The sequence below is a fragment of the Alexandromys fortis genome, unplaced genomic scaffold, assembly GCF_014885135.2.
Source record: "Alexandromys fortis isolate MF-2015 unplaced genomic scaffold, M_Fortis_MF-2015_v1.1 scaffold_494, whole genome shotgun sequence".
Classification (NCBI taxonomy): domain Eukaryota; kingdom Metazoa; phylum Chordata; class Mammalia; order Rodentia; family Cricetidae; genus Alexandromys; species Alexandromys fortis.
Window position 1 is genome coordinate 34,123 of NW_026068360.1, and position 23,411 is coordinate 57,533.

Genomic DNA, 23,411 nt, shown 5'->3' on the forward strand with positions numbered 1-23,411 from the left:
GAGTGTAGGTATAGACTTGGAACTTTCTTGATTGAAGAAAAAGCAAATCATAAATACGTAAATAATAAAATAAAAATATAGTAAATATATAACAATGATGAGTGAGTTAATAAACATCTTCTGTTATTTTGAAAAACAATGGCTATGTAAGAGGTAAATGGCATCTTTTAATACTATGTAGCTGTCTCCTCAGAACCGAAATATACACCCCTTAGGGAGGCTGGAGGATCCCAACAACTCAGAACTAAATAAAACACAAGTTTTCAGAAGCTCAGAAAGCTGTAAGGTTTGCAGGGACCCTCCCACAGGTTAGAAAAGCTGTAAGGTTTGCAGGGACCCTCCCACGGGTTAGAAAAGCTGTAAGGTTTGCAGGGGCCTCCCACAGGTCAGAAAAGAAGTAAACAAATGCAGGGGTGAAGAGATTATCTGTTAGGTGGAGCTGCCTGCAGGTTGGGAAGAAAGCTCCTGGGGACAGAGCTTTTGTGAGTCAGCACCCATGGGGGGGGGGGGGGGGTGGGTGTCTGTGATGCAGCTGCATTTTGAGTCATCCATGTTCCTGTAAGAATCCCGAAGAAAATCACTGGTTCACAGGGGTAAACTTAGAACTGCTTCTGTCACTGATGCCCTATCTGGAGTAAACAGGCAGTTAACTGGGCCTGTTGTGAATGTTTCTGTCAGTACTTTTTTTTTTTTTTTACCACCTGTGGATAGCATGCATGGCTACCTGAGCTGGCCCTGCTTTGTGGGTCCAGCCTCTCATTCTGTGATCCACTCTATTCACCTAGGTCACTTGGGCTGAGGGCTCACTTGGACATTGCTTTATTTTTCACACCCATTTCTCATACCAAGGAAAGGTCCAGGGCTCCTGTGAGCATAACAAAATCACCTATTCCTTTTGCCAGCATTGGAGGAACTATACATGTTCTGATCCACAGTGCTCGCCAAGAAAAGAACGATTGGAAGTTCCCAGCCATCCCCCTGGTCAAGGGACAAATGATCTAGAAGATACAACTCTAACCTAGGACAGCCAGTGTCAATACTTTTATATGTGTATGCAACCGTGATTAATGGCTGATCAACTTTGTTGAGCCATTGGGAGGGCTGTGGTGGGAGTGGGAATACAGGCTAAATGATAATTGCATGTGCAGCAGCCCCCAATTCTGCCAAATGCACCCCTAATGCCCATTTCCACTGTCCCTACTTAGTACATCTCATGAGCCAACTGGCAGGGAAAGTACAACATGGTATTCCTTCAAAAGGAGGCTGCTGAATCAGGCTGTCAACTAGGGACCTGGTAACCTTGTCCATTTCAGTATCCCTAACCTAAGAAATCCCTGGTGGAAAACTGGCTGGCAGATTGGAACAGGGCATCGATATAGGGACTGTTACATTTCAAGAGTTTCTATCATCCAGAAAGCCAAACCCGGGCCCTCCATTCTTTTTATGAGGAAATAAAAAGCAGCCTACTTCCCATCCCTACTATAACACGAAACCTACTTTTGGTCCTGGCAGAGCCTATAGCCAACTCTAAAGGTCTCTTCTGGTCTTGTCTGTGAGGAAACTAGCATGGAAGATCAATGGCCTTGAAAGACTAAGGAATTGAATCCCTGCAAGCCTTATAATTAGACAGGGTCCTCTAGTCCTGCTACTGGGGTTTGGCACCTTAACATTTCAATGATTGGAGCTAAGTGTGCTGGCACAGGCCTTTAATCCTATTATCCCGCTGGCAGAGGCTTCTGTGTGTTAGAAGCCAGCCCAGTCTACAGTGAGTTCCAGGCCACACAGAGCTACACAGAGAGACCTATCTCAGAAAACAAAACAAAACTTCAATTATTAGGAAAACTGTTTTACCTGATGGAAGTGTGATTTATCACTTCTGTTGGAAGCCTGGCATGCCTGGGTCAAAGATTCTATAACGCAGCCACCTAGAAAATTTAATACTCAAATTGTCAACTAGAAAGATGCCGACTGTCTGAATGTGCAAAATCCGTTAGTATGGTACAGCTACCTGCAGAGGATGGGTCCTGAGAGCACCCCCCACTTCCATGTATATGTTAAACCATATTATCAGGTTACAGATTGTTGTTGAAACTGGAACTAATAAAACTACAAAAGCCCTTACACTGCCATAGAACAGTTTCCTCGAGGATAGAAAGATTCCACCCTGCAGGAAGCTCCTTAAGCAGGAAGGTAAACAACCCAAAAGAGCTTCAGGAAGCTCCTTAAGCAGGGAGGTAAACAACCCCAAAGAGCTCCAAGAAGTCCCCCAAACTGACCACATTCACAGGCCCCTCCCTGCCAGCGTGAAGAATAAAGGCTGCTGAGAGTCCCTTTCTAAGCCCAGCTGCAAAGAAGACTCAGAGGAGATCAGACCCGCTGCCTGGAAGAAGCAGAAGCTAGCCAAGCAGGAGCCGCCTTGCCTGGAAGAGGCTTCCACCAACGGACGCCCCTGGAAATGGCATCTTCCATCCTGTTGAGCCGCCTGCAGGCTGTGCAGTGTGCTCCAGGTTCCCACCTCTGGGAGCAGTTACCAGGGCAGGGGTGGACTTTGGTGATGCAGCTGTCTTTGAGTCATTTCTGCTCCTGTAAGTAACCCCTCACCTATATTCCTGTAAGTAACCCCAATAAAACCCTTAGTTCACCCAATTGGACTTTGGTGGTATTTGTAGTTGAGTGTGTCTTGGGTTCCCTATTTGGGGTAAATAGACATGTGTATTTTGTTTCTCCTGGAAAAGTTTTGTCATGAAACATATAATAGCCATGCTATTTCAGTACTCAGTTTGCCCCATTTTTTTCTGAGCATAAATACATATGCCTTGTTTGAAAAATCAAACACCAGAGTCAGTTCTGTACTGCAATATGGATCCCATGGTTCAAGCTCAGGTTATCAGTTTGGTGGTAAGTACCCACTGAATCATTTATAGTCAGCCCGAATTCTACCATGTTGAAGGCATGGAGACAAAAATCGGACTTTTTTTTTATTATAAATTGTTTGTTTATTGTATGTGCCAGAGAACAACATGGCGAAATTGTCTCCTTTTCTCCCATGTGAGTTCAGGGCTTGAAATCCACATGGAAGAAAGCAGAGACCAAGAACCTTTTCCTTGCTGAGCCTTCTTACCTGCCCTAATTTCACCATCTTGAATGTATACAGCAGAAGATGGCTTAAAGATTCAGATTGCACATACTTATGTAAGTTTTATGTGTGCTGTCCTGCCACACTGCATGTGTGTGGAGGTCATTCAGAGAAGAATGTGCAAAAGTTGAGTCTCTCCTTCCACCCTTTGAATGCTGGGGAGCAAACTGAGGTCTTTGGGATGGTCAGCAAGTACCAATTCTTTTTATTTTTCCGAAACAGGGTTGCACTATGCAACAGCTTTAGCTGCCCTGGAACTAGTTCGCTCTTTAGACCAGGCTGGCTTTGAACTCACAGAGACTGATCCATCTTGATAACCCTAATTCTACCGCCTTGCATGCATAGAACAGAAAAATGACTTTAAATTTTGTATCTTGTTTTATTTGGTGGGGGAGGGCACGGCATGTACCATTTGCCACTGCACAAGCAGGCCCGGTAGTCAAAAGAGATCTTATCTTAGGAGAGTCTCTCCTACCACATGGGTTCAGGGACTCCAGCTCAGGTTTGGCTGCAAGTGTCTTTTTACCCGCTCAGCTATCTCACTAGCTAATTTCACCTGTTTGAAAAACATCACCCCAATATGGCTTTATTTATTTATTTATTTATTCCGTGTGTGTTTGTATGTGGTTTATTTATTTGTACATTTGTTTATTCATTCTGTGTTTTTATGTAGTTTATTTATTTATTTTTTCTGTGTGTGTTTGTATGTGGGCACTTATTTATTTATTTATTCCGTGTGTGTTTGTATGTGGTTTATTTATTTGTACATTTGTTTATTCTTACTGTGTTTTTTATGTGGTTTATTTATTTATTTATTCTGTGTGTGTTTGTATGTGGGCACCGGGGCATGTTGGTGTTGTTAGTATGGAAGTCAAGGGACAACTTTCAGAAATCAGTTCTCAATTTCCACTGTGTGGGTTCTGGACTCAAATTTAGGTTTTCAGGTGTAGTGGCAAGCCCCTTTACCCAATGAACCATCTCAACGACCATAATTCTACCTTTAATGCATACAAAAAAAATGTCTATTTTTTAAAAATTACATTTGTATATATTTGGGCGTGGGTTGTGGTGGATTATGCACATGCTGTGACCCATATGTGAAAGTCAGAGAACAACTGGAGAAAATCAATCATCTTTCCATGGGGTGGGTTCCGAGCCTGGGCTTGGACGGAAGTCTGTACTGGCTGAACGGGGGTGGGGGTGGGGTGTAGAAACGGGGTTCTTTACTAAAAGATGGGAGTTGTGGGATTATTTGTAGTTTAGTAAGTTATTTTTCATTGAGTTAGAAGGACAAACGCAAAATCTTTAGGCTAAGAAATTAGAATAAAGACCTCCCACTGCTACTAGTTCCAGGAAAGAGGATTGTGGGGTGCTTTTGGGCGTGGCTTTTGCTGGCTCATGAGTTTCAAATATTTGAGTATTAGTGCCCTGGGGGGACATATAAACTCAACCAGTGCAAAGTGGGGTTCAACCATCTTTGCTACTCCGCGTCACCCTCCTCTTGGTGGAGTACGTGCACATCGTAAGCCTGACCCACGCCTGGTCCACGCTGTCTCGTTCTTACAGTGGCCCTCCCACTGGGTAGGAACAAACTTTTGGCTCCTCCCTGCCCCTCCCGCTCGCTATTTCTCCGCGTGTTTCTAGCTCGCTGACTCTGCCACGGAGGTTTCTCGCGTCCTCCTTGCTTCTAGCTCTGACGTTACAGGACTCCGAAAAATGTCCACACTTCTGTGGAGCGTCTACAATCCAGACTTGATGCGCAGGAACGGGATGCCTCTGGCCAACCACAACCTGAATGGCATGTTCAACACACATAGGGCAGCTCCTCCCAGCTCCAGCTTTTTACCTGGATTCATCTCACCACCAGCAGCCAGCAACCCACAAGCGCTCGCTCACCTGGTTACGAGAGCCGTCAGCCGCACAGTAGGCTGTTCCTCCGGCTTCATGAGAGGCGCCAGCAGCTTCGGTAATGGCCAGTTCGGAGCAACAGGCACGGCTCCCCAGCCGCCCTCAGGGGCCTTAGCCGTGCAGCAGTTCCACCAGGAGAACGGCCAGCTTAGCCGGCAGCAGCAGCCGATGCCGCCACAGCAGCAGCAGCAGCCGATGCCGCCACAGCAGCAGCAGCAGCCGATGCCGCCACAGCAGCAGCAGCAGCCGATGCCGCCGCAGCGGCAGCCGCCGCAGCAGCAGCAGCCAATGCCGCCACCACAGCAGAAGGCAAGTAGCTCCAGCTCCGCGGTCACTTCGGAGCGCTATAAGACTGAGCTGTGTCGGCCCTTTGAGGAAAGCGGCCGTTGCAGGTATGGCCAAAAGTGCCAGTTTGCGCACGGTTCCCGAGAACTGCGTATCCCGCTAAGGCACCCCAAGTACAAGACTGAGCCTTGCCGCACCTTCCACAGCGTTGGCATCTGCCCCTATGGCACTCGTTGCCACTTTATCCACAACCAGCATGATCATCAAGCCGTGCCTTCCGGGAGCGCCTCTGAGGAGCCCTGCTCCGCCAATGGCAGCGACACGGGGCCCTCCGAGGCAGGGTCTTCCGGCTTCAACGGGGAGCCAAAGCCGATGATGCAGACGGCCAGCTCTGTCAGCTCTTCCAGCTTACCTTCGGGTCACAGCCATCCTCAACAGGCGCCTCTGCTGTTCAGTACCCCACTGTTGAGCTCAGGTATGCTTCTGCCTCCTTCATACCCTGCGGCTACTCTCCCCGCAACTTACTGTGCCTCTATGGCTGCCGCCTCTGCGACTGTTTCGGCAGCTGCGTCTGCAGCTGCTATGTTGTATCAAAACGGCGGCGGAGTCCCGTGCACTACCTGTGCCAACCATACCATCGTTATCAGCCAGGCGATGGGTGGCTACATGGCGCCTGTGGCATTCCCGACCCAAAACTTCGCTGCCGCCAATGCCACCACCTTCTATCACAGCCAGCAGCAGAACCTGGCAGCTCCTATGCAATTCCCGATGCCTCTTGTCAGGCCTCCTGCCAGCATCTTAGCCCCGAACGCTGTTGCTCCCACGGCCACGGCCGCCATAGCTCCCGGGGCTGCCGCTGCCACCTTAGTCAACCCTGGCGCCGCCGCCGCGGCTGCAGTTGTCCCTGCTGCTACTGCAACTGCCGACACCACCTCCTCTGCCTCTATTCCGGCTGCCACCACTGCCGAAGGTCCTGCACAGCACGTCAGCCTCCAACTGCCAGGCACCCAGTCTGAGTCGCCAGATTTCGACTTGCTCACCAGCAGACTGGATTCCCTGTTGGGCATCAACAACCTCGACAACCTTCTGAGTTGCTCCTCGAGCTCCAGCAACCTCAATGATTCAGAATCTCCCAGAATCAAATCCAGCCGCCGTCTGCCCATCTTCAGCCGCCTCTCAGACTCAGACAAATGAGGCAAAAAAGGTGACCATGATGAGGGAGAGACATTGTGGGGGTGCTGGGGAAAGCCCTTGCTGTCTCTTCCCTACTGAGAGTACTGGGGTGAGGGGGAATGACAAAGCCACTGGCAGGTTTGAGGGGTTCACTGAAAGCTTGCACTTGAACTTCATGTTGGGAGAGACCCTATCCCTCTGTTTCGGGTTTTCTAGTTTTGGTTCTTATTATTTTCATTGTTATTAGTGGGTTTAATTCTCGTTAAAAGCAAAAGGCAATAAGCAGTTATAGTGCAGATAAAATTTTAAAAATCCCACATACTTTTCTTTAGGTCTAAATTTGAGGCACTATGGAAAAAACATTAGCCTTGCATCCTTTTGCTTTCTCTTGAAAACCTTAGTTACACCCCAGATACGGGAATTCTTCCTTGAAGTGAATGACTACTCTGTCTCCGATCCGTGTCAACAAAGCAGCTGGCTACCTACCGTACTTTTAGAGTCCAATATTCTGCCAAGAATATGCCTTAATAGTAACCCTCAGCTCCTATGTAGTCTGTGGTTGTTTTTTGTCTATTTTTAAAAACAATAAACTCGCCTTCCAAAGTTTGATAATGGCTTCCTTGCCACCACTTAAAGGATGAATATCTTAGGACTCTTTCATCTACTCTCTGGAAGCCTTGGGAAGAGATTAGCTTAAATTGTTGGAGAATAACAGCTTAAGTTTTAGGTGTTTTGAGTTGATTTGCATGGGTGTGCCACAAATCAATATGAAGAAAACTATTTGTTTATAATCTTGTTAAGAGTATATGCTGTGATTATTTAGCTGATGAAAAGCAATGCATACACTTTTTCTTATGTTATGATTGCCATTATTGGCTAGTCAAATGTGGAGTATGTGCTTTTCATGGTTATATGTATCTTTTGTAACCTCGCTTGATAATTTTACTGTAACTGAATAAAAATAGTTTATTAAATGCGTTCTTTCTCATCCCCCACCCTCCCTTATCCTCCTCCCAACCTTGTCAGTACCCCTATGGTCCCTTTCTCATGTTCATGTCTTTTTGGCTGGTTTTGTGATACAGTGACGACACGGACCCTCCCTCCATTAGGCTCCTTCACTAGCTAATAGTACAGCTCAAAGAAATAGGTCCCCATAACCCCCCACCCCTTACTTAAGATATTGTACCATTTCATTAATTTCCTCCCATGTTTATATGAATTTAAAAATAACACATGTTTTTTTCACAGAAAATTATTTATTTGTGGGGTGAGAATGTGTGAAGGTCAGAAGACCACAAACACTGTTTGTGTGAATAAGTTCTCTCTTTCCACCACTTGGAGCTTGGGGATTGAACTCTGGTCAGCAGGCTTGCCAGCAAGTGCCTTTCCCACTGTTAAATGAAGACAATAATCAGTTCTTCCCCATAAGGTTCTTGTGACTACTGAATGAGATAGCCGTGTTATCTCTTTCAGCTGTGGGTGACTTGTCCAAGTAAGAATACAAATGTTTGTGGGCTGGAGAGATGACTCGGTGGTTAGGAACACAGGCTGCTTTTCCCCAGGACCCTAATTCCGTCAGCAAGCATACAGTGGCTCCACAAGGCCTGTAACTCTAGTTTCAGGAGATCAAATGACCTCTTCTACCCTCCACTGACATCGGACACACATGGGGTGTACAGACACTCGTGCAGACAAAACAACCATAAAAATAGAATAATTTTATGTGCTAATGTTATGATCATTGCTGCTCAGGAACCATCTTTAGTAATTTTTTCGGTGGGAGGGGGGGATGGGATCTCACTGTGTAGCCTTGACTGACTTGGAACTTACTATGCAAACCAGGATGGTCTCAAATGCTTAAAGATCCACCTTTCCCTTTGTGCGTGTGTGTGTGTGTGCGCGCGCGTGCGCGTGCGTGTGCGTGTGTGTGTGTGTGTGTGTGTGTGTGTGTGTTAATATAGGATTCCATCCTGTGTAGCCATATGGCTGACCAGGCACTCACTATGTAGACCAGACTGGCCTTGAACTCACAGAGATCTGCCTGCCTCAACCGCACTATACTATATACCAGTGGTTCTCGGCTTGTGGCTGTGACCCCTTTGAAAGAAGGGACAACCCTTTTCACAGGAATCACATATCAGATATCCTGCATATCAAACACAGTTCATAGCAGCCCCCAAATTACAGCTATAAAGTAGCAATGAAAGTAATATGATTGGGGATTACCACAACATGAGGAACCCTATAAAAGGGTCATAGCATTAGGAAAGCTGAGAACCACTGCTGTGTACCTTCTTTATTGTCCACAGCAAAGGCAGAGCCATGGCTCTAGATTGATCATCACTTCTTCAGACAGCGCTAAAAGTTATGTGGAAATGAAAGGATACATATGCAAAATTTTCTTTTATTCTGTGTAAGCATTATGGCTGAAAGAGTATTTACGTAGAGTCTCCTTGAGTGGAGAACAAGGAGAATGGATCCTAAAAGAGGCGTTTGCAATTATATTTCATTAGATTCTGTCCTCCACCAGAAGAAGGTAAAACTTGGTGCGAAAGGCTCAGGTAATGTTGACATCACAGGCATTGGCACTGTTGAGTCATACAAATGAATTATGAGGCCTTTTTGCTGACCCTCAGGGTTCAACCTCCTGTTTCACTTCCTTGGCCCATCTTAGTCACTGTTTGGTCAATACCCAAGCCACTACATTCCACTCCCTGGCTCCCGTATGCTTGTGGCCTTATCATAATGCAAATGCATTTGCTACAACTGCAAAAGTTCACATAGTTTTATAAAAGTCCAAAGTTCAAAGTCTCTTCTGAGATTCACGTAATCTCTAACTATAACACCATGTAAAATGAAAATCAAAAAACAAATCCCATACTTCTAACATATAATGGCACAGGATACATATTACTATTCCAAAACATGGCGAAAAGAGCTCAGTGAGGAAATACTGGACCAAAGCAAGACCTAAAACCATCTGGGCAAACGGCAAACTCGGCATTTCCATGTCTGATGTCAAAACGCTCTTAAGACCTCCATGTCCTCTCAGCTTTGCTGATTGCAACACACCTCTTTCCCTTGGTCTGGTTCCACTCCCTGTAATCAGCTCTCCTCGGCAGGTATCCCATGGCTCTGACATCTACAACATCTTGAATTCTCCAAAACAATCCAGGACTCAACTTCACAGCTTCACACAGTAGCCTCTCTGGGCTTCCATATAGGGACACCCCTGAAACATGCCTGGCCTCTGTGACTTTCCTTAGCCCAGTGGAGGGATATTCCATAATTCATTTCTTGTAAAGCCCCAACTAAAAGCTGCCAAGTTGCTCTGCTTGGTGAGGATGGAAATTGGCCCCCTCCTTCAGTTATATTCTGTTGTTAATGGTTTCCTTCACTGCTTAGACTTTTCTTGAGTTATTTTTCACAGGTTGGAAGATTAGCTGAGTTGGAAGATTAGGGGTCTTGCCCTGAGGTCACCACTCCCTTTATTCTGTTTAACACCAGGTTTTTCTTTAAATATATCCTTGAGCACTGGGCCTTTCTGTCTTCTGGATTCCACTTCCTGGTGCACTTTTTCTCTCCAAACTGCAAATATTGTATTCTTCTTGCTTTGCTTGCTCCTATGCATTGTAAATCTGTGTAAAAGTGACCACTAATGACCACGTGACAGGGTCAATACTAGGCTTTCCTGAAGTCTTCTCTGCCATTGCCATCAATCCAAAACTCTTCAATTTAGCCTCAGGCAGATTTTTGGGACGAGGGCATAGAACAGTCCCATTCTTTGTGAAAATATCACAAGAATGGTTTCTAGGAATACAATGATGAAAAAGTGAATTCGTCCATCATATATATGGAGAACTAGTATTCAGAAGTGGAAATAAAGTATTCTTACATATCAATAAACTTTTCTTAAAGTGTGGCTTCCTGGTCAGAAGAAGCAACAATATCTGAAACAGCCAAGAAAATAATTTTGGGATTCATCAGAAAATGAAAAGCGCTTGCTGGCTTCCAGTCCCAGCCCAGTGCTGTCCATTAGTCACAAAGGAGTTATATTCAGCTAAATAATTTAATTGTATTATTTTATCAATTTAAAAAATTTTTGAGAATTCAAACTTGACTTATTTCTGTGTTTGTGCATGTGTGTGAATAAGCACGGCACGGCATCAACATGGAAGCCAGTGGTGAACAACTTGTGGGAGTCAGCTCTTCCCTTCCCCTATGTAGGTTCCGTGGACCAAACTTGGACGGTCAGGCTTGGCTACCAGCACCTTTACCTGCCAAGTCGTTTCACCAGCCCTTATTTTTCTCTTTTAATGCAAGAATCAAAGATAATTTGAGAGCTGGAACAACTTCAATAGTGGGACCAGAGCTAGGGTCTCTGTGCTAGAGCCAAGGAGTCTGTCATCTGCCAGGGACAGCATAGACCCTAGAGACTAGGGCACAACTTCTTAGGCCCTTGCTTCCTACTAAATGACTACTACTCTGAAATCTGCTACAACGGTTTCTATAGAGGTCTGCGAGATCCCTACTGCTGTGGCTTTTACCAGAAAGGCCAGAGACCACAGCAGCTTCTCACCCAAATCCATTGCAAAGTCGTCAGAACCTGTTTGCGTACTGACTTTACCTCCTCTAGTTAACACAGCATTCCTCTGGGTTCTAAGCAACCAAGTGTCTCTAAAAGGCTGCACAGACTGGAGGCTTTCAGTTCTCATCTCTGGCTGTAAATACGCATGGCAGCCTTCTCCATGGAGGCACCCTGAACCAGCCTGATTTGTGTCAGCTGCTAAGGCGGGGTCACTATAGAGGACCCTAAGGAGATGGGGCTCTACTTGGGAAGGCCAGCATTCTTGTTCTCGTTCACAGTCCCCTGGGTCATCTTCTGGTTCAAGCACCTGCCTGAGGGCATTAGCCTTGGGCTTCACAGGAAACAGGAAGTAGGAGGCATGGTCAGTGGTGGCATCTGGTAACAGGAGGGGGAAAAAAAAACATGTTTTGGGCAGAATACTAGGCTCTCTGCCTGCACCATCTGCCCCGCTTGGCCCAAGAGGTCACATGACATATGACTCAGCACCCTCCCGTTTTTCTCCTCTGTCTCTGCAATACAGGGACGCGTGCAATGCACACCCAGCTGGCCAAATGACCATCACAGAAACTTGTTCTGTCCATGGCAATCTCTTTTCCACTAGTGTAAAAAGGAAACCGGAGGAGGCAAGGATGCTACTGGGATGTTCCTTTTGCCAAGACTTTTCAACTCTATCTCCCGACCCCTCTACTTCAAATGTGACCATTTTGGCTACTCTGGCTAGGCCAGCTTGCTCTAGGGATCTCTGTCTCAGCCTCCTGAGTCCTGGGATTACAGATAGGGCCACCCTGGTTCAACACAGAATGGGAAGTTTCTGTCATTTTTATCAGTCATTTTATCAAAAGAGTGATAATGGGTACCCAAGCATGGATAGGCCAAAGTAATTTATTTAGCTCTGTATGACTGCTTTTACAGTTATCATTGTCAAGGGGAATTCTCCAAGGGTATGAGGTGTGTGTCACAGCAATAACTCATCCCCATTGCAGTCTCTTGCACGGGAGAAATGTGCACAGAAATGTGACTACCCAGCCCTAAACCAAACCTAGTTATTTTGGTATGCACGATTCTGCTGTTCTACTCAACTTCTACCTATTTCTCCTAGTGCTTTTTGGGGGGGGTTACCATAGATAAAAGTTCACTTGGCTCCAGTGTTCACCAAAACCCAAATGTTTTTCACATCAGCAAGGGACCAAACACTTAACAATTCATTGGGCTTCTGGCTGCTACATCACTTTTGAGGCACTTTGGCCACTCTATTAGAGAAGGGGTTGATATGGTTCCCACCCCAGGAGATTTCTTTAATCTTTAGTAGGGAGGAACTGCATGTATACACCCGGCTTACATGCCTTCTTTTACCCCTTTGATGAGCTACCATTAGGTGCCTCAAAGCCTTCCAAACACTCTCAAGCACAGAATTTGGTTTTCCATCAATTTTACCCTAGGGACTCTAGTTCAGCATAAATCTTGCCACATTTTGTTTTCATTAACCTGCAAAGTAGGTCTCTTTTTCCACTTTTTGTCCCCCCCCCCATATGCTTCAGCATGTTTTGAACCCCATTCACACAGGGCAGGACCCTGGAGGCCGGAGCTGATGCATAGGGGTGGAGGGGTGCTTGCTTTCCATGTTTGCTCAGCCTGCTTTCTTACAGAACCAAGGTCCACCAGCCCAGGGATGGTACCACCTACAATGGCCTGGGTCCTCCCGCACCAGTCACTACCCTACAGTCTTACATACAGCCTGGTCTTATAGGGCCTTTTTCTTGATTGAGGTTCCCCCCTCTCAGGTGACGACATAAAACTATCCAACGCAGCCAGCCCCTCTGCCTAAGGCTCAGAGACAATCAGGGAAGAGATGGCAAAAAGATTGTAGGGCCAGAGGCCAGGGAGGAGAAGGGCAAAAAAGTCTTCTGGACATGACAAACAACTGCATCATGGATCCACAGACCCTGTGGTTGCCTGCACAGGACACGTATTAAAAAAATCCAGCCAGTCAACATGCCAGTGCCCTCGCAGAGAGCCTTGGGAGCCCCTGCCTCCAGCTGCGGAGCTAGTGACGGTTGTTAGCTGTTACAGGAGGGAGAAACAGTTTTCTTTAAGGATGTAGTCCCCAGTAAGTAAGTCATGCTCTAGTGGATGTATACGGACAACACAAATTGGACTCGCAGTGTTTCTCACATTAGGAGGGTAACTGGATTGATTTTTTTTTAAGTAGACATGAAGTTGGGAGGGGTTGAGAGAGTAGGAGATGGACCTGGAGAGAATTAGAGGGAAGAATAGGGTTGAATATGATCACAATGTATCAGAAGCAGCCAGGTGGTGGTGGCGCACATGTTTAATCCCAGCACTCAGGAAGCAGAGGCAGGCCGATCTTTGTGAGTTTGAGGCAAGCCTGGTCTACAAAGAGAGTTCCAGGACAGCTAGGGCTGTGACACAGAGAAGTTGTCTCAAAAATTAAAAACAAATACTGGAGGTATTTATGAAATTTTCAAAAATTAGTAGCACATTATATTAAAAATATTACAACCTATGGTGGTACAGAACAAAACCACTAAAGATTCGTACCAGTGCTAAATCCCAATCTGAACCAATCTTTATTCCCTCTCCAATGAACACTCCTGTACAGCCTGTCAAACTGGGCAGAAGAAATCACTTTCCTCAGTACTGCTTGCACGGAATTTGTTTGTCTCCAATCCCTAATGTTGGTAGGAAACTCAGCACGCGAAAACCAAGTGTCATTGATAGGTATTATAAGCCAGGGATTTCTTTCCTTCAGATTGCCTCAGGTGAGAAGCCTTTGTCGTAGGGAGGTTTTAGTTATATTAATCAATTTCTCTAATTCCACATCACTCAGAATGAGTCCACCCATCCTTATATCCTATACCCCGAAAGAGATAGGCTGTTTGTTGAAAACTCTTCCCTAAAGAAATCAGTTCAGAGGTAGAGAGCATTCGGAACTGGGTCATTATCAAGGCCATGTCTGCAGAGAATTTTTCATTTTTACTTCCTTGATTGTAAAGGTTAAACCTAAGGAACGACTTCTGTCACATCTACCCCATTCTCCCTTTTCTTACTGTCGAATTCTTTTCATGGGTTCTCAGTTTTGGATTTCCAAAAGTGCTCTTCAGCATAGATCCATTTTACACCATCATTCTTTTAAGTGCCACCAGTTTTTCGAAATGACAAGCTGACACCTCCATTTCATCTTTCCACCTTCCTTTTCCTGATGAATCAGAATAATGAGGGGGATAGCATCCGCTTATCTTCCCTGTGTTGCAATCCACCCCCGCCCCAACCAGGGCAGCATCTTTCGGGGCAAAGACTGTTGTTTTCAGGCTGGTGATAGGTTCTGAATGGAAAGTGTCATATTGCAAAATTTAAGAAGTATGTGGGTATTGTAAAAACAGAGTCTTATTCTGAGGCTATATAGATCAGATATTTGGGTATAATGGACTGTTCTGTGCTTACATTCCCATAGTCTCTCATGTTATATCAATGCTAGAACTGATATAAAAGCTTTAATAGACATTGGGCATTTTTAGCCACTGTCTCCCCACCCAAAGGAAGGCTACGTAGGGATGTTCTATATTGTGACTTAAACAAAGTTGACTGCTTGCAAATCTACTCCTGGTAAAGCATCCAGGAAACAACTGTTTTTTATAACAGCTGAGTAAATTTATCTGTCCTTACCTCTTGGACCATTTGAGCGGGATTACATTTCAACAGAGTTCAAGACGGCCCACTATTTTTGGGATAATAACATTTATAATGTTATGTCCTTCTTGAGACTCTAATAGTGTGAGGAACCAGGACCAAATTAGAAGTTAGTCTCTAATTGTATAAGGCATTCAATCATTAGATAGGCTCCAAGCAGTTAAGGTCTAGGAAATGGAAAATTTTGGCTTTGATTTTTAACATTTATATTCTAACATTTTTGTCTCTACAGAATTTACACCTAACTAGAAATTTGATAATGATCACAATGGAAAACAGAATCATAAAATATTCATAAATTAATTTATCTAATGATATTATTAGTAGAGAAATTAATAAGTAGTAAATTGCCTTCAGAAACTTTAATGCCCTAGAATAAGTAATTTCAGTGAAATTCCATAGCAGACAAGAATGTGCCTTAATCCATTTGAACTAATATATGAGAATATGTGAGACTGAAGAGGGTGTGAAGAATAGAAATTTCTTTCATAGTATACCTGGGGCCTGAGGATCCTAAACTGGATTCACTAGCAGTACAGTTGTCTATTAAGAGCTGCTCTGCTTCTAAAACAACGCCTTCAATAATGTGCTCTCTGGAGGGGAGGAAAATCAGGTTCTCAAATGCCAGAGGCAGAATGGGAAAGCAGTATTTCTCCCCATCAAGATTTCTAAGCACAACTTAGTCCCAGTCACAAAGGCTCTACCTCCATGAGTTTAATCACTCCTCAAAGGACCCATCTCTTCATACCATTGCATCTCTGGCTAAGTTTCAACATGAATTCGGGGGGGGGGGGGGGGGACGACAAAAACTGTAGTATCGTATGCTACAGGAGAAGGAATGTTGTCCATGCTTCCTGATCCTAACATGACCTACAAGACCTGCAGGGAGACTTTCAAACTGACTTAGCCAGCAGTGGTGTCACATGCCTTTAGTCCAAGCACTTAGGACGTACAGGCAGGCAGATCTCAGTGGTTTGAGGCCAGCCTGGTCTACAAGAGTGAGTTCCAGGACACCCAGGGCTGCTACACAGAGAAACCCTGTCTCAAAAAAAAAAAAAAAAATGAACCAATAACCAAACCAAAACCAAAACAAAGTTGCTACCTGCTTTTTTTTTTTTTATCAATGAGGACACCCGAGGCTAAGGTGACATAACCTACTCCAGGTTTTCTAGCCTGTTAGAAGGAGAGAATGGGGTTAGAATTCAGATCCTCCCACCCTATGTGTATTTTCAGGATATTTTATCTCCAGATGGCAGCGGCATAGGTATTTATCATGCTCTGGAGCCATACTCTCTAGCTACTGGATGTGGCACTGTAAGACTTTCTCTTATGAAATGTGGGCAAGCCAACACTGGAGGCAGCTCTACAGGGTTCTGCTGGAGAATTAGGACATCAAGATTTTTCTCAGCTACATAGACAGTTTGAAGCTACTCAGTGCTACAAAAGATCCTATCTCAAAAGCCAACAGTATAAACAGGGTTATTTGTATAGTTATTTCCAAAGTTACCAAAAAGGTGTGCAAATAATGACTCAGGGAATCAGATTAGAAAATAAAGTGTAACTGCTCACGAGATAAAAAAAAAAAAAAAAACTCTGGAGAAAAATCATTGCCAATCTAATAACCTCTAATTCATTTACTGGGATCAGCAAAAATTTCAGTAACTAAGCTGGCATCAAACAGGACATAAAATAGCAAGATGCACTGTGTACCTCATGAGAAACAGAAAAATAAAACCAGCAAACTAATTTCATTTGCTCTCCCAAATAGCTTTTATAACCAAAAGTGGTCTGCTCCAGGAATTCAAGGTTGGTTTTATACCTAGAAACCACTGGAATTTTTCACATCAGCAATAGTAATAATTTAATATCAATACTAAGGTTTATTGTCCCTAATCAGCTATGTAAATCTGTGATAATGAGTAACTATAAGGTTTGGGAAGGGGGATAGGACTCAAGAGGGACACTGAGACATATTACTGGGAAGTAAGTTTATTTTAAAAGTTATTAAAAAGACATATAGGCAACAATATGGTAGGGATGCTTAGGAGAGTTCAGGACCCTAGCACTAGAGACAGATACCATGGAAGATGTTCTGGAAATAGGAAATCAGGGTACACATGGCAGATGCCCAAGTCTCTTATACACTTTAGAGGGTGGGAAAGGTCTCACAGTACCTGCTTGTCACCAAGCTCTCTAGTTTCTGTGCAGGAGGTAAGGAAGAGGTAGGCAGGAGAATATGTAGCCACCATAACCCCCATTAATGTAAACTCACTTCTCCAGGTGAAAGACTTTGGCACACATAAGTCTGTTACTTGAAGATTATGTCTCCTGAGGGTCCTGCCTGTGTCTATGAAAGAGGAAAGGCTCTGTTAGGCATCATGGCTTGAGAAGTAGCTGAATTCTAACATCACATTCTTTTGATAACAATTTATTTTCTGGTTACTATGTACTTTTAAATTACAGAATGAGTTTATACTAATTCTTTTCTTTTTACTAATTCTTTTCTAAAATTCATCTTTTTTTTGAAATCTCCACTGCAGTCTCCCCCCGCATTCTCCCCTCCAAGTCCCTCTCTCCCATTCACCATACCACCCCCCAATCCCTTCCTCTCTGTCTCCATCCAGGATGTGGCATATAGAACAATGGCATATCAAGTTTCAGTAAGACTAAACACCTCCCATGTATCAAGGCTGGGCAAAGTGATCCAGTATGAGGGATAGGGTACCAAAAGCCAGTACGAGAGTCAGAGACAACCCTTACTCTGTTAGGAGTCCCACAAGAAGACCAAGCTACACAAATGTAACTTATATGCAGAGGGTCTAGGTCAGTCCCATGCAAGCTCTCTGGTGGGTGGTTCAGGCTCTGTGAGTAGCTATGAGCCCAGGTTAATTGATACTGTGAGTTTTCTTGTGGTGTCCTTGACCGCTCTGGCTCCTACACTCTTTTCTCCTCCTCCTCATCCACAGTACTCCCAAACTCTGCCCAATGTTTGCCTGTGGGTCCTCATATGGGACTCCCTCAATTCCTGGATAATGCATCTCTGATGACAATTGGTCCAGGCACCAATCTGTTCATAAGAAATGGCTAGTTCAGGCTACTTATTCACTATTGCTAGGAGTCTAAGCTGGGGTCCTCCCCATAGACTAGAGTTTATACTAATTCTTATACATAGGGTTATTTATGATAGTCTAATCAACTGTATAGAAACTGCAGTGCTCAAGCTTCCAATCTATTTGGAATTATTTCATTTTCGTCCTTTGCCCTTAATCTTTTGTGCTGTTCCTTTCTAACTTGGACCTGGCCCAAATTCTTCCACAAAGCAGGTATCAAGAAAAGGTGGTGACTTAAGAATACACCAGTGATGGGCTGGAGAGATGGCTCAAGAGTTAAGAGCACTGACTGCTCATCCAGAAGACCCAGGTTCAATTCCCTGCACTAACATGGCAACTCACAACTGTCTGTAACTTCCAGTTCCAGGGAATCTAACATGCTTTCACAGACATACATGCAGACAAAATATTAATGCACATGTTTTGTACCATGAAACTGAATGAAGTTATAGTTTTCCATGTTGTATTTATACTCTTGTTTCTTATATATTTATCACCATTTTCAAAAAGGTAAAGTTCATATGAATTAAAATAAACCATTAATTGCCAGAGTTATAAAATTCAAAGCTGATGATGGAATAAAAATGTAAAGATAAAGAGAAATATTCAAACTGGGATGGCAGTGGTGGTGCATGCCATTAATCCGAATATTTGGGAGGCAGAGGCAGGTGGATCTTTGAGTGGAGGCCATCTTAATATACAGAGTGAATTCCAGGACAGCTAAGAAAACACAGAGAAACCCTGTATTGGAAAACCACCAAAAGAACACAAAATTGACTCGAATTAACTTGTGCTCAGTGATGCAAGTGATTACCTAACATGACTAAGAAGTGAGTTTGCTCACAAGCACTGCAAGAAAAAAAAATAGAATTAAGACCTATTAATCATTAAGAAGTATAATAGCAACCAATTTGTTGTTGTTGCTAGTTTTTTTTTCTTTGAGACAGAGTTTCTCTGTAGCTTTGGAGCCTGTCCTGGAACTTGTTCTCTAGACCTGGTTGGCCTCAAACCCATAGAGCTCTGCCTGTCTGTGCCGCCTGAGTGCTGGAATTAAAGGCATGTGCCACCACTGCCTGGCGAATCACTAACAGTTTTTAAATAGAAAAAACACAAACAGGTATTTTGAGGAAATGGGTAAGCATATAGTCTCTACAAGTTTTTAGAAAGAATTTATTTAGGTATAAAATGGGATAAACACTCCTCACTGATACAGATTAAATGCTGCTGCAATCAACTGATGTGTCCTGCTATTCTGCTAAGGGGAACTAGGGTCCACCCACACAAGCAAGAAAACGAGAGAGTCAGAGAGTACAGCCTGTCCCCTCAATTTTTAAGTGGTCAGGTACGCAGACAAGATCACAATCTAGGGCTTTGTACTCCAAAGATATTGGCTAAATGGATCGAAATCCCACTACAGTGCATGGTTAGAAAAATAGACTCCAAGAAATATTTCCCCATACATTTAAATAGCAAAATTAAGTGATCATGAATTACACAAAACAGAAAGAAGTATTCTGACTTTTTAAGTTATGTTCATTCTTCATTTTAATGTCCTTATGTCAAAATACAAATACACAAACACACACAACCTTTTAGCACATACAATGTTATGGGTAGCCCGCCAGAAATAATGACCAATCAGACACAATTTTAACTAACTGAAAGCCTTTGTTTCAGCTGGTAGGAACTACATTCAGGTATTCAGGACCCAAGTGTAGCAATGAGTGTTTATGGTAAGGGGAAAAAAACAAAAACAAAAACAAAAAAACTAAAAGCCTATTCTAGTATCTTGCTCAGCAGCTTCAGGGTAGGAATGTAGGTGGGTGATATGGGATGTCCTTCTATATATGTGATGCTTTTATGGTTGATGAATGAAGCAATTTTGGCCAATGGCTTAACAGAGTAAAGCCAGATGGGAAATCCAAACAGAGATGTATAGAAAGAGTAGGCAGAGTCAAGGAGACACCATATGGGTGCCGAAGGAGAAAGCTACCAGAATATTACCGGTAAGCCAAGCCTTATGGCAACACATAGATTAATAGAAATGTGTTAATTTAAGATTTAAGAGCTAACTAGAAATACACCTAAGCCATTGGCCAAATAGTGTTTTAATTAATATAGTTTCTGTGTGATTGTTCAAGTCTGGGTGACTGGGAAACAAAAGTGCAGTCTCTTTACAAATGGTGTGTTTCTTTGCGAATGAAGACTTGCAGAACTGGGCAGAATAGAAACTTCCATTCACAGGTGGGAGTTTCTGCAAACAATCAGATTAACAGAAGCTAAGGTAAGTAGTTAGCTGGAAGGGAAGGTTTGTACAAGCAGGCAGTTTAGCAGAAGCTAAGTTAGCTAAGGCATCTTGACTCTGGGTTCCTAGAATAGAGTTGAGTAATTTTTCAGGATTTGACATCAAGGAGATCAAAGTCTAGTCATCTCTTATGGGCTTTCAGTAATATGCTGGAAGCCCCAGCAAGATCCACAGAGACTGGATCCCGACACTTAGGGACTCCCAGGAGCAGGAAAGTGTGCACCAGCTGGAGAAGACTTCTAGATGTGTGTAATTTGTGATATTCCAGAGCCCCAGTAAAATCTATCTCTAACTGGTTGCTACTGTGTGCTCTGGAGACACCCCAATGCCACCACCCAAAAGGAAAAAAGGTATTGTTTGGTCTGTGGTATGGGAGGTCCTTCTGTCTATGTGCTGCTTTTATTGGTTAATGAGCAAAGAACTGGCTTGGCCTAAAGCATGGGAGGAGGAGGGTAGAGTTAGAGAGAAGCCATGTAGCCCTGCCAGAGACAGATGCTGAATCTTTAGCTGGTAAGCCACAGCCTTGTGACCATACACAGATTAATAGAAATGGGTTAAATTAATTTAAGAGTTATACAATAAGAAGCTATAGCTAATGGGCCAAGCAGTAATTTTATTAATACAGTTTCTGTGTGAATATTTCAGATCTAAGATAGCAGGACAGCCGGGAACCAACAAGCAGCCTCCCTTCTACAACAGATTGGCACCAACATGGCAAACTAAAATCCACTTTAAAGCCTGAGAGTGCTTAATTCCATAAACAAAAATCACAAAAATACAGAGTTTAACGCAGCTTCTTGCTGTTTACTGGCAACATGCCACCACAGCTCCTTTAAGGGAGGTTTTCCTGATTCATTGGTTGTAGGAAAAAAGTCACACCATTTTGAAATACAGGCTTTCTGGGCCATGCTGCCAGTGCAACCTCTGGCTCTTTTGGGAGATGAAGCATTTAGATGGGGCTTGTGAGCAGCATGCTGTGGCTTGCTTAATGGTGACATTGACTGCCTGTGTGCCTGAGAATGGGGCTGTGTGTATGGCTCTCAGAGGTAAGAGGGGCTCCACTATGCTGGACTGGGCGGGCAATCAGGTAGTACCATAGATATCATAGTAATTGAACAGCTTAAGTTTAAGACTGGGCAGGCAAGCAGAAAGTACCATATATATAATAGTAATGACACAGCTTAAGTTTTAAAAAGCACTTAGCATTTTAAAAAGTGGTCTTGGACAGGAAAGAATTACAGATATGCAATAAAGACAAATCCAGATGAGTCACAGTATTGAATAAATATACGTAGGCTTGGAAGAGAGAAGAAAAAGAGTATAGAGAGTCATAAAATAAAGTTAATGCTTTTTTTAATTAAAAAGATAAAGTCTTTAGTGAGACAGAGTACAGACAGTCATAGATTAAAAGGAGCAAAGAAAAATAAGCCATGCAAAAAATGGAAAATTCACAGAGTTTGAATTATGTATATTATTTGTTCTTTGTGATTTAATTAATACAGTGATTTAATTAATATAATTTATGTGTGATTATTTCGGTTCTAAGCTAGCTGGGTGGCTGGGAATCAACAAGTGGCCTCCCTTCTAAAACAGGTCTGAACATGTCCAGAGGTAAGTTTAACCTGTATGAGGTACCCGAATTACTTTGAGCCAGCCAGGTTACCCAGAAAAACCCAAACCTGTTACTGTTCTCTCAACCCTGCTGGAAGAAATTGACCTTCCTTACTCCTCCTGCTCCAGAGTGCTCAATTCTGGCTCCTTTGGTGGCTTGACTACTGCCTGTGGTTCAATATCATGGTTCTGTTCAATGTATGGAAGTGGGAAGAGGTCTGGCTTCCCATCCAAAGGAGCCCCTGCCATCTAAGCAGAGGACATGCAGGGAAGAGTGAATACTTCCCAGAGCTGCCCTGAGCTGCTAGTTGAGTCCAAAAAGCAGAATTTCCAATTCCTTCGGTATTGATAGTCTATGTCGTCCTCTCTAGTGACTTGTACAATTGGAAGACCTCACACTTACCCATTTTCAGAGAAGCTGCAGGCCCTTATCGGTCTGTTAGAAATTGTTTTATGGTAAAAGTTTCTGCTGCAATGCCTGAGTACCTGATTTCGATCCCAGGAGCTCAAATGATGGGCAGAAAGGACTGATTCCACTGAGTTGTCCTCTAACCTACACACAAGTGCTGTGTATGCCCCACACTAAAATAAATATAAATTTTAAAAAAGATTCTAATGGACCAGTTAATGGTCCACATCTATGAACCCCAACTTGTCCCTTTCTGATTTGCTATACCTATGTCTTACCCTATCCCCCACAGCCACTCCCCTTACACACGGGCAACCTCCTGCATGCAAAGCCCTGCCCCTCACAGGAGCCCACAAGAGCTGCAACCATCCATACCCAAGTCCTGCCGCTGTCAAGGCACCAACCCACCACAGGATGCTCCGCCCTCACTGTGATTTCTGCCGCACTGGCAGAAGAGCCTAGAAACCCATACACGCATGCGCACAGCATTCAGCCAATCAAAGAGGTTCCCGGTTGAGCCTTCCATTTAAACCCCTGAAGCTCCTCCTAGTAGTGAAGCAGAGCGGTGAAGCGGAGCAGTTCGCTGAAGGAGATCTGAGTCGTGAATGTGATCACATTTTGTGACAGTAAGCCTGGTTCAGCCAAAGGGGGGTTAGTTCAGGCAGGAGGAAGGGATGAGTGTGAGGAGGAAGAAGTGCGAGAATGAAGGAGAATAAGGAGGGGCAGTATGTCCCGTAGAGGGAGGCCGGGGTCCCAGGTGCCATTTTACTCATACAGCAAATCGCCCATCGGCATTACAGGGGCCTCTGATAGCAAAATGGAGGAGGTGTGAACATCGTGTGTGGGGGGATCTCTGATAGCAAAATGGAGGAGGTGCGAACATCGTGGGGGGGGCTCTGACGGTAAAATGGAGGAGGTGCGAACCTCGTGGGGGGCCTCTGATAGCAAAATGGAGGAGGAGCGAACCTCGTAGGGGGTCTCTGATAGCAAAATGGAGGAGGTGCAAACCTTGTCAGGGGTCTCTGATAGTAAAATGGAGGAGGTGCGAACATCGTGGGGGTCTCTGATAGTAAAATGGAGGAGGTGCGAACATCGCGGGGGCGGGGGGAAGCCTCTGATAGTAAAATGGAGGAGGTGTGAACCTCGTCAGGGGCCTCTGATAGTAAAATGGAGGAGGT

The 23,411-nt window shown here is 44.1% G+C and overlaps 3 protein-coding genes across 4 annotated transcripts in view; 2 read left to right on the forward strand and 1 right to left on the reverse strand.

The window, feature by feature from the left end:
- Positions 1 to 23,411, reverse strand: part of LOC126495405 (cancer/testis antigen 55-like) — an 85,425-nt gene that overhangs the window by 26,694 nt on the left and 35,320 nt on the right. For both annotated transcript variants that reach the window (XM_050133011.1, XM_050133012.1), the window contains one exon: positions 17,071 to 17,145. The gene's annotated coding sequence lies outside the window, so the exon portion shown is untranslated. The remainder of the gene's footprint in view (positions 1 to 17,070; positions 17,146 to 23,411) is intronic.
- Positions 4,853 to 6,523, forward strand: LOC126495403 (mRNA decay activator protein ZFP36L3-like). Its single transcript, XM_050133008.1, has 2 exons — positions 4,853 to 5,161; positions 5,279 to 6,523. Exons 1-2 carry the CDS (start codon positions 4,853 to 4,855, stop codon positions 6,521 to 6,523), a joined length of 1,554 nt encoding a protein of 517 aa, XP_049988965.1.
- LOC126495404 (synaptonemal complex protein 3-like) overlaps positions 22,776 to 23,411 on the forward strand; it is a 13,660-nt gene continuing 13,024 nt past the window's right edge. The window contains exon 1 of the mRNA XM_050133010.1: positions 22,776 to 22,859. The gene's annotated coding sequence lies outside the window, so the exon portion shown is untranslated. The remainder of the gene's footprint in view (positions 22,860 to 23,411) is intronic.

What these genes read in the sequence shown, in the direction of transcription:
- LOC126495403 (XM_050133008.1), top strand. Translation starts at nt 4,853, where the DNA reads ATGTCCACACTTCTGTGGAGCGTCTACAATCCAGACTTGATGCGCAGG. An exon ending in CGCCCTCAGGGGCCTTAGCC is followed by an intron (nt 5,162 to 5,278) that starts GTGCAGCAGTTC and finishes ATGCCGCCACAG; the next exon opens with CAGCAGCAGCAGCCGATGCC.